Source organism: Antrostomus carolinensis, unplaced genomic scaffold (genome assembly GCF_000700745.2).
Source record: "Antrostomus carolinensis isolate BGI_N321 unplaced genomic scaffold, ASM70074v2 scaffold29277, whole genome shotgun sequence".
In the NCBI taxonomy this organism is placed as follows: domain Eukaryota; kingdom Metazoa; phylum Chordata; class Aves; order Caprimulgiformes; family Caprimulgidae; genus Antrostomus; species Antrostomus carolinensis.
The window spans coordinates 1-10,051 of record NW_010327163.1 but is presented as its reverse complement, the minus strand read 5'-3'; the positions used below and the strand labels follow the sequence as shown (position 1 = coordinate 10,051).

At 48.9% G+C, this 10,051-nt stretch overlaps 1 protein-coding gene across 1 annotated transcript in view; it reads left to right on the top strand.

Moving 5' to 3' along the window:
- The window catches only part of LOC104527969 (sacsin), a gene marked incomplete at its 5' end in the record, with an annotated part of 11,443 nt that extends 7,921 nt beyond the window's left edge, over positions 1 to 3,522 (top strand). Inside the window, 1 exon segment of the mRNA XM_029085922.1 lies at positions 1 to 3,522. This exon segment is cut by the window's left edge and continues 2,898 nt beyond it. Within this exon segment, the coding sequence (XP_028941755.1) occupies positions 1 to 3,522 (3,522 nt within the window).
- Positions 3,523 to 10,051: the final 6,529 nt, after the last annotated feature.

Genomic DNA, 10,051 nt, shown 5'->3' with positions numbered 1-10,051 from the left:
AAACAGTGCCTGGAGCCCATGGATGTGGACAAGGCAGAACTGGAAGGCCTGCCCTTGCTGGCCACACAAGATGGCTGCCTGAACGCCCTCAGCATCCACCACCCAGTCTTCCACAACTCCTATGCCCATCTCTTCCCCCACCATTGCCACCTCTTTGCTGACAAGTTCATTTCTGATTTGCCCCTGCCTTGCTTTGTGAAGGAGCTTGGACTCCTGGAGGCCACACCACTCATCCAGGAGGCACTGGGTCAGCTGAACTGGACCACAGACAGGGAGAAGTGGCTCAAGGAGCTGTGGAAGTTCTTCAGCACTGTGGTCTACTCAGCCACAATAGACAAAAATGAGTTGGAGGCGAACATGAAGTCATTCATGGATCATCTTCAGGATGCGAAGGTGCTGCCTGTTCAGGGGACTGGGACAGGCTCAAAGCACCTACTGCCGCTATCCTCCCTTCCCAATGTTCTTTTTGAGTGTGACACGGATGTGGCCAAGGTGCTACACAAACTGGGCATCCCTGTGCTCCAGCAGACCCTGCTGCCTTTTAGATTTGCTTACCACTGCCTGAAGATGAGGGCGCTGCAGACCACTGAGCCCAGGGCTGTGCTGGCCCAGCTGGCTGACGCCAGAGCTGATCTCCACTGGAAGGACCTAGAAGACCGAGATGTGACTGTCCTGCTGTACTTTGTGCAGGGAAAACTGGATTCATTGGCACTGGACCACCTTCGGCTCCTTCCTCTCTTCCGGAAGTATGGTGGGGGCTACGTGCCTGTGGCACCCTACAGCAAAGTGCTGTTGCTCAGCAGCCAGTTTGCACAACTGCACCTGGATGCCCAAGCCCTGTACAACCTGGAGAAGGGCATGTTGCTGCTCACAGCAGACAGGATCCACCAGCAGCTGGCCAAGGATTTGCAGTGGGAACTCACAGATGACCAGCAGCTCTTCATGACTGTGGTGCTGCCCCGGCTGTCCCAGCTCACAGTGCAAGAGCTCATGAAAGCAGTGCGCTTGTTCTTTGTCCTGCAATACATCTGTGACACTAAGTTCAAGGAAGCTGTTGTGGCAGCTTTTCAGACTGTGGCCTTTATACTCGATGCCCATGGTGTACCACGCCTGGCCTCCTACTTCTATGACAACACGCTCTCCTTCCGCACTCTGCGGCTCCAACACCGCTTTGTGCCCGAGTCTTTCTTTGTGGAGCTAGATTATAACCGGGAAGCTGTTAGAGATTTCCTTCTTCAGGCAGGTGTCCGCACCAGCCTCTCTGTGGAGGATTTCGTGGCACTGGCCCTGGAGATAGAGCATGAAGCCACTCAGGCTGGGTGCCACTCTGAAGACCTAATGGCAAGACAGGAGGAGATGCTCAACACACTTGGCACCCTGTTGAGCAATCCTTTGCAAGAGGGCTGCCTGGAGCAAATTGCCTCAATCTGCTTTCTACCTCCGCTGGACATCCCCTCTGACTTGATTAACCTCCACCCTGCTTTTGCAGCCAGCACTAAGCCTGTGGCCCTGAAGGGCAGCATTTACCACTGCCAACAAGATGTGGCTGAGCTCCTGTGGACATCAGCCACCATCCTGCCCAAATCCTTTGTACTCAAACAGGACCTCCTAGAGGCCATGGGAGTCCTTGTAGAGATACCCACTGCCCTGGTGGTGTCCAACTTGGAGCAGGTGTGCAGGGCAGCCTGCCAGATGTCACAGCAGGTGAATACACGGGCCAGCGTGCTCCAGAAGATGTACAACTTCTTGCAGACCCGTCTGAATGAGGTGAACCCAGAGCACCTTGCTGAACTACCTGTGGTGCTGACTAAGTCAGGGGACATGGCCATGCCATGGCGAGTGGTGACATCACTCCCGGATGAGGCTGATTTTTACCCCTATCTCCTCACACTTGGCCCCCATATGGCTGTCTATGGAAACCTCCTGCAACACCTTGGGGTTGCTCTGCTCCCCACACTGACTCACTACAGCCGTGTCCTGGCCCAAATCCACCAGGATACCTATGTCAGTGGGACCCTCAATACTATCCAGAAGAAGACAGTCCTGCTGGCCACACAGCACTTCTTCCAGCTGCTGCGGGGGGCAGTGGAGCCCCCTGATTTCTCCACTGTAGCTGAGCTGTACTTGCTGAGCACTGCTGACTGCCTAGAGTTATCCCACAGGCTGTACTTTAATGACTGTGTGTCCTCAAATACCGCTCGGGACTTGGCCAAGACCTTCACGTTTATGGCTGAACTGCCGGGGACCGGGTGTAATGCCTGGTGGCTGCTGCAAATGCTACCAGAGCGCCTGCGGCCACAGGCACTCTCAGAGGTGACAGAGCAGCAGCTGGAGGAGGGCAGTCTACGGCCATGTCACTATGGTTCTCACTGCCCTGCGCAGAGGCGTCTGCAGACCCTCCTGGTATCACCATGGTTTAGGATGGGGCTGGAAGCCCTGCTCCGGTGGCAGAGCCACAGGGCTATAGTGAGAATGGACGGGGATGGCGGCTTTGCAGTGGAGCAGCTGAAAGTGCAGTGCTGTGAGGACATCTGCACTGTGATGGTCCACTGTGGTGCAAAGGTGGAGGGCAGCTCCCAGTCACAGGTCATCCATGTGTGTCTGGCTGGTGGTGCCCAGCGGCTTCTCTACATCCGGCATGGAGAAATGGTGCTGGATCGGCACCAGCTGAGGGTCCTGGAGACGCTAGCACGGGAGATCAATATCATCCTGGGTGGACAGCTGGAGGCACCTGCCTTGTCAGTGCTGCGTGAAATGCTGGTCTGCTGGGAGCCACGGGACGTGGCCTTTGTTCTTGAGGAGAATGGTGTGGCACTGGTGAGAGCTGCACCAGAGCCAGAGGAGGTTGTGGCACCAGAACTGGAGAAAAGGCTGCAGGAGGAGGCTGTGGCAGAGGGGAAGCCGTGGAAGGATTGTCACAGTCTGATGTCAGAGGTGAATGGTGATGTGGAGCACAGCCTGGCAACCTCTTTTCAGCTGTATGCTGTCGACCAACCAAAGGTGTTGCAGGACCTCCAGTACAACCCTATGAGAGCTTCCCAGCACCTCTGCTGGGGACAGGAAGGTCAGGGCTCCTGGTTGTGCAATGAGGAGGCCATTGCCTCGACTCCAGTCATCCTAGAGGCTCAGCGGTGGCTACGGCAGGCCAAGGGTGACCTGCAGGCAGCCCACAATGACATGAGGCACTCCTGCCCCAACTGGGTTCTCTTCAAGGTGCACCAGGCCCTGGAGAAGGCGCTGGTGGCTGCTGTACTTTGCCATGGTGAGGAATTTGAGCCCCCAATGGAGCTGGTGGGGCTGGCCCAATGGCTGGAGGTGGTGGAGCCAAAGCTGAGGGGCCTGGCAGAGGAGGTGGTGTGGTTGCACAGCTGTGGCGTGGATGGCAAGGCCACACAGTACCCGAGTTTCCACCCCTTTCCTGTCATACCCAACGAGGCTTTCCACAGTGTGGATGAGGAGGAAGTACTGAAGCAGGCGCAAGGAGTGCTGGGGAGGCTGCAGGACCACGTGGGCAGAATGTGAGGATGTGCCCACGGATAGGGCACTGGCAGCTGGGCCACAGGACCGCCACGGACCCACGAGAGAACCACTACTAACCTGTCATGGACTCACCATGAAGTTGCTTTGACCTGCCACAGGCAATTTCAGACTGTCCAGCCCTGCAGCAGGGCTGGACTAAGGTAGGAGGGGTTTGGGCGCAAATCGGAGCCCTATGCTACTGAAAGTCACAGGGTAGCATGTGCTGATGGCATGCCTTGAGAGTGGGGCAAATAAAGTACAATAATAAATATTCCAGTGCTACTAGATCCTTCACTAACAGTGTGGTCGCAGGACATGGAGAGGTCATGGGCAACTAGGGGTGTGTAGAAGGTGAAGGTGACGATTAAGGGGTCTAGAGGATGGTGGGTTGACCTTGGCTAGCCACCAGGTGTCCCCCAAGCTGCTCTATCACTCCCTTTTCAACAGAACAGGGGGAGAAAATATGACAAAAATTTAATGGGTCATGATAAGGACAGGGAGATCAGTCACCAATTACTATCACAGGCAAAACAGACTCTACTAAATTAATTTAATTGATTGCCAAGTAAATATAGTAGGATAATAAGAAATAAGAACAAACCTAAAAACACCTTCCCCCACCCCTCCCTTCTTCCTGGGCTCAACTTCACTCCTGATTTCCCCCTTCCTGTGAACACTGCAGGGGGATGGGGAATGGGGGTTGAAGTCAGTTCAATAACACTCTGTCTCTGCCACCCCTTCCTCCTCCCGCTCTTCTGCTCCGGCGTGGGGTCCCTCCCATAGGAGACAGTTCTGCACTAACTTCTCCAACATGAGTCCTTCCCATGGGCAGCAGTTCTTCATGAACTGCTTTAGCATGGGTCCTTTCCATGGGGTGCAGTCCTTCAGGAACAGACTGCTCCAGCACGGGTCCCCCACGGGGTCACAAGTCCTGCCAGCAAACCTGCTCCAGCCTGGGCTCCTCTCTCCACGGGCCACAGGTCCTGACAGGAACCTGCTCCAGCGTGGGCTTCCCACGGGGTCACAGCCTCTTTCAGGCAACCATCTGCTCTGGTGTGAGGTCCTCCATGGGCTGCAGGTGGTCATCTGCTCCACCATGGACCTCCATGGGCTGCAGAGGGACATCTGCTCCACCATGGACCTCCATGGGCTGCAGGGGACAGCCTGCCTCACCATGGTCTTCACCACGCGCTGCAGGGGAATCTCTGCTCCAGTGCCTGAAGCACCTCCTCTCCCTCCTTCACTGACCTTGGTGTCTGCAGAGTTGTTTCTCACAAATTCCCACTCCTCTCTCCTGCTCCTGTTGCACAGCAGTTTTTACCTGTTCTTAAAGATGTTATCACAGAGGCATTAGGAGCATCGCTGATTAGCTCAGCTTTGGCCAGTGGCAGGTCCATCCTGAAGCCAGCTGCAACTCCCTCTGGCTGACATAGGGACAGCCTTTGGTGTCTTCTCACAGAAGCTGCTCCTGTAGCCCTGTATATCTAGGTCCTCTTCTAGCTAATCAGCAAGTCGCACCTCCCTCTGAGAAAGACACACTCTGATTAGCATTGTAAGAGTAGTGGCTAATAGGGCATTTGAGAAGATCCTGAGGAGCAGGATCAGTTGTTATATAGGAGAGGTGTTGGGGATGCCCTGCCGTAGCAGAGAGGATGCGCATGAGAGGACACTCACCTGAAAACCCAGTTGCTGGTCTTCTTGGCTGCTCTCAATGTTCCTTTCCCTTTCCCTTCTCTCCTTCTCTCTCTCTCTCTCTCCTTTTGTTCTGGTTCCCCACCCCCCTATCCCCAACAGAACTTTTGCCTAAATTTACAGTCAATGTCTGACATCAGCTGTAGACTTCAGCTGCAGGTGACTCTTTCTGAAAGTGATTTTGAAATCAACTCTTACTAAAAATAAAAAAGCATTCTCCACCACCCACCCATCTTTAAAACTCAGTTTTCACCACTACCCCGTTGTTTTTTTTTGTTTGTTTGGTTGGTTTTTTTTTTTTTTTTTTCTTTTAACAAATGCAAAGTATAGATTTAGGTTTTGTTTGAAATGAGTAAACTTTCCTTCTGCTCTCCCTTTTCTTCTTTACTGAATTTATTCTGTGGATACTCATACAGAATTTAAAGTTTTAACCAGACAGAAGATGATACCTTGTTACAGGAGCTGATTCTGTCAGGAAAGGACAGTTTGTTCAACCCTCAGAACAGCCAAACAGGAAGCAGCTGTGCTCAAGACAAAGACCAAGTGTGACCTTTGTCTCAACTGTTCTTGATATTTCTCAAGAACTTTTTAGACTCTGATGTGTAAAACAGATATACACTGAATTGCTTGATGGGAGAAGAAGCCCTGCTGGCTAATGGAAAGCACCATGGGTCTGCCCTCTACCTGGGAAGAGGCCTTTTAGTAAGGTTTCACTGAGCATGAATGACCAGAGGATTTGGGAATCCCACTGTTTGGAAGTCACCAAGCAGAGAAAATGCTGAGGGACTGGCAGAATTCCTTCGGTATGACTCTCAACAATGACAGGAGGTGGAAGAGCCTGTAAGCCTTGTGGCGTGCGAACTAGGGGTGGTAGATCATACTTGAATCATGAGAAAAGTCAATAATCACTCTTTAGAACTTCTAATAGACACGAGTATGACCTACTCTATGCTAAATGGATACTCTGGTGAATTAAGTGAAGATAAAGTACAAGTGTAGGGGACAGAGGGGCAACTGGTGACATTTGGGATAACAATACCTTTATTAGTACAAGTAGGGCCACATTTATCATACCATCAGTTCATGTTAATGAAAGGCAGTTCAATTAATTTACTAGGAAGGGATTTACTGAAAAAATTACAGACAGGAGTTATGCGTGGAAGTAAGGGCATGGTGCTGGAACTGACAGAAGTAATTGGACATATAATGATGGCTGAGGTGTTCCAACCGATAACCCAAGAATTGAATAATGTCTCTAGAAGAGTATGGGTCTGGAAATGAGGCTGGACTATTAAAATCAGCTACGCCTGTAAAAATTTTGGTAAAACATTAAGACTGGCCATCAATAAAACAATACCCATCTCCCTGAGAAGGGGAACAGGGACTTGAACCTGTAAATAATGACATAACAAATGTCCTAGGATAAAGTTAATTTTCTTCTTAGTAGCTAGCATAGCTGTGTTTTAGTTTCAGTGTGGGATCTGTTATGAGAAGAATGTTGATAACGTACTAATGTTATTAGTTGCTGCTGGAGCTCAAGGCCACCGTGTTTGGGTAGCTGACAAGTGCAAAGGACTGTGAGGGGGGAAATGTAGTCATTAGCAAAACCTAAAAGTGGCATTCAAATATGCGATTGAGATATTTCATATTATATCATGTCATGTTCAGTATATTAACCAGAGTTGACTGGAAAATGGGGCTATTCTCTTGGGGATCGCCTGGGCTCTCACTCTTCCAGGATTGCGGTTTCATGACTGTCTCTGCTCCGGGATCGCTGGCTGGCACAAGCTGGGCATCGGTCAGTGGGTGGTGAGCAATTGCACTGTGCATCACTCATACATACATTCTGTTATTGCTGTTGCTAGCATTATCATTTTATTTTAACTAGTAAATTGTTTTTATCTCAACCCATAAGCTTCCTTGCCCTTATTCTCTCCCTTACTTACCCAAATCTTTCCCTTAGTCCTTGGGGTAGGAGGGCGAGTGGGGTGGGGAGAGTGAGAGAGTGACTGTGTTTGGCTGCAGCCAAAATGGTGAAACCACTACAACAAAAATTTTAGTCAAATGCATATGCCCATGCAACACTGCTATATTACCTGTTAAAAAGCCAGAGCCAAGCCCAGATGGAAAAGCTGTGTAACAGTTTGTACAAGATCTGCGAATAGTAAATAGAATAGCAGATCTCCCACATCCTGTAGTACTGGATCCAGTTCAGGTACTCACCAAAATACCTTCCGATGCCAATTGTTTTACAGTTTTAGATTTATCTGCTGCATTTTTTTGTATATTTGTGCATGAAGAATCACAATTCCTTTTTTCTTTCACCTGGAAAGGACAATAGTATACCTGGATAAGATTGCCACAGGATTTCACTGGTTCTCCCACACTTTTTTTGTGAATACTGAAACAGGACTTAAAGACAATAATGCTGTCCAATGATACTCTGCTAGTACCATATGGAAATGATTTGTTGATTGCAAGCAGACTGTAGTATTTGTTTACAGTGCACTAAGACATTGTTATTTGCTTAGGAGAAAAGGGCCATAAAGTCTCCCTTGACATTTTGTCAGTTGTGCCAGCAACAGGTAAATTCCTTAGGGATGATAATGTGGCCTAGGGAAAAGATAATATCATCAGAAGGAATACAGGCAATACGAGAGATATTTGGGCTTCAAAGAAACAGATTAGAGCATTTCTAGGTGCAGTTGGATTTGATAAATTTTGAATACTGCATTTGGGGAAAAAGCAAAACCCATAATAACATTAGCTAAAGATGAAGAGCCAGACCAAATTGTGTGGAGCCTGGAAACCCAAAAGACATTTAAAGGTCTTAAAAACTTCTAAAGTTTTTTTTAGACATTTAAAGGTCTAAAAACTGCTAGTCATGGAAGCTCCCTCATCAACCCTGTCAGACTATAACAAACCTTTTATATTATATTTATATGAACAGAAAGGAATAGCCAGAGGCATGTTTGCCCAGAAAACAGCCCAATGCCTGCAAGCTGTAGCATATCAACTCAGCACAACTAGGCCCTGTAATTCAAGGCATGATGATTTCAAGCGATATGGCTGTTGCGGTATCATCCAAGGCACACCCTAACAGTAATGGTGCCCCACACAGTGAAAGCTGTATTATCTCAGTGGAGTCATTCCTTATTTACCAGTCAAAGTCTGCATCATTATGAATTAATACTACTAACCAAAACAAATACGACCTTAGAGCAGTGTCTTACGTTAAATCACAGAATCGTAGTGGTTGGAAAAGCCCTTTAAGATCATCGAGTCCAAGCATAAACTTAACACTACCAATTCCACCTCTAAGCCATGTCCCTAAGCACCTTGTCTACCCGTCTTTTAAATCCCACCAGGGAAGGTGACTCCACCACCTCCCTGGGCAGCCTGTTCCAATGCTTGACTGTCCATTTGATGAAGAGCTTTTCCTAATATACAACCTGAACCTTCTCTGGCTCAACTTGAGGCCTCTTGTCACCTGGGAGAAGAGGCCAACACCCACCTCTCTACACCCTCCTTTCAGTAGAGGTCATTGTAGAGAGCGAGAAGGTCTTCCCCTCAGCCTCCTTTTCTCCAGGAAATCTGGCAACCCTACTGCCAGAATATTACAGCCAGAATGAGAATCTCTTCATGACTGCCTAGAAACTCTGGAATTGAAACCAATCTTTTTACCAAATAGGAAGGAACAGCCCCTCAATGAGACAGACTTTGTGTAGTTCTGCAACAGATCATCCTACTACGAAAAAGGATGATGAGTTACAGGATACCCCATCATCACGTAATTTATAGTGCTGGAAACAAGAGGTCTTCTGGGACACCCCAGAGTACAAGCTGGAGAATTATTAGAATTAGCTCAAGCATGCATTCTAGCAGGAAAAGCAAACTGCTATTATCTACATACACTCCAAATATGCTCTGGGAGTAGTGTTTGCAATAGGACTGATCTGGAAAGAAAGAGGGTTTCTAACATCAGTAGGACATAAAATAAAACTTTGAGAACAAATTTTTGATCTTCTGCAGGATCATATTTGAGAAGTCATGGAAGTCTGGTGAAGTTCCCGCAGACTGGAAAAAGGGGAACATCACCCCCATTTTTAAAAAGGGAAACAAAGAAGACCCAGGGAACTACAGGCTGGTCAGTCTCACCTCAGTGCCAGGCAAGATCATGGGGCAGATACTCCTAGAAACTATGCTAAGGCTCATGGAGAATGAGAAGGTGATTGGTGACAAACAGCATAGCTTCACCAAGGGCAAAATCATGCCTGACCAATCTGGTGGCCTTTTATGATGCCATCACAACATTGGTGGATAAGGCTAAAGCAACTGATGACATCTACCTGGACTTGTGTAAAGTGTTTGACACGGTCCTGCATGACATCCTTGTCTCTAAATTGGAAATGTGGGTTTGATGGATAGACCACTCGGTGGATAAGGAACTGGCTGGATGGTGGAACTTAAAGAGTTGTGGTCAACAGCTCAATGTCCGAGTGGAAACTGGTGATAAGTGGTGTCCCTCAAGGGTCAGTATTGGGGCCGGTGCTGTTCAACGTCTTTGTCAGAGACATGAGCAGTGGGATCAAGTGCACCCTCAGCAAGTTTGCTGATGACACCAAGCTGTGTGGTGCGGTTGACACACTGGAGGGACAGGACGCTGTCCAGAACTAAGAGCCAAACTGATCCCATAGTAGGTAATGTGTTAGTTACTTTCCCCTTCGTGTGAATGAGGACAACTGCAAGGTTCTGCACCGGGGTCAGGGCAATCCCAGACATAAATACAGGCTGAGTGATGAGTGGATCGAGACCAGTTCTGAAGAGAAGGACTTGGGAG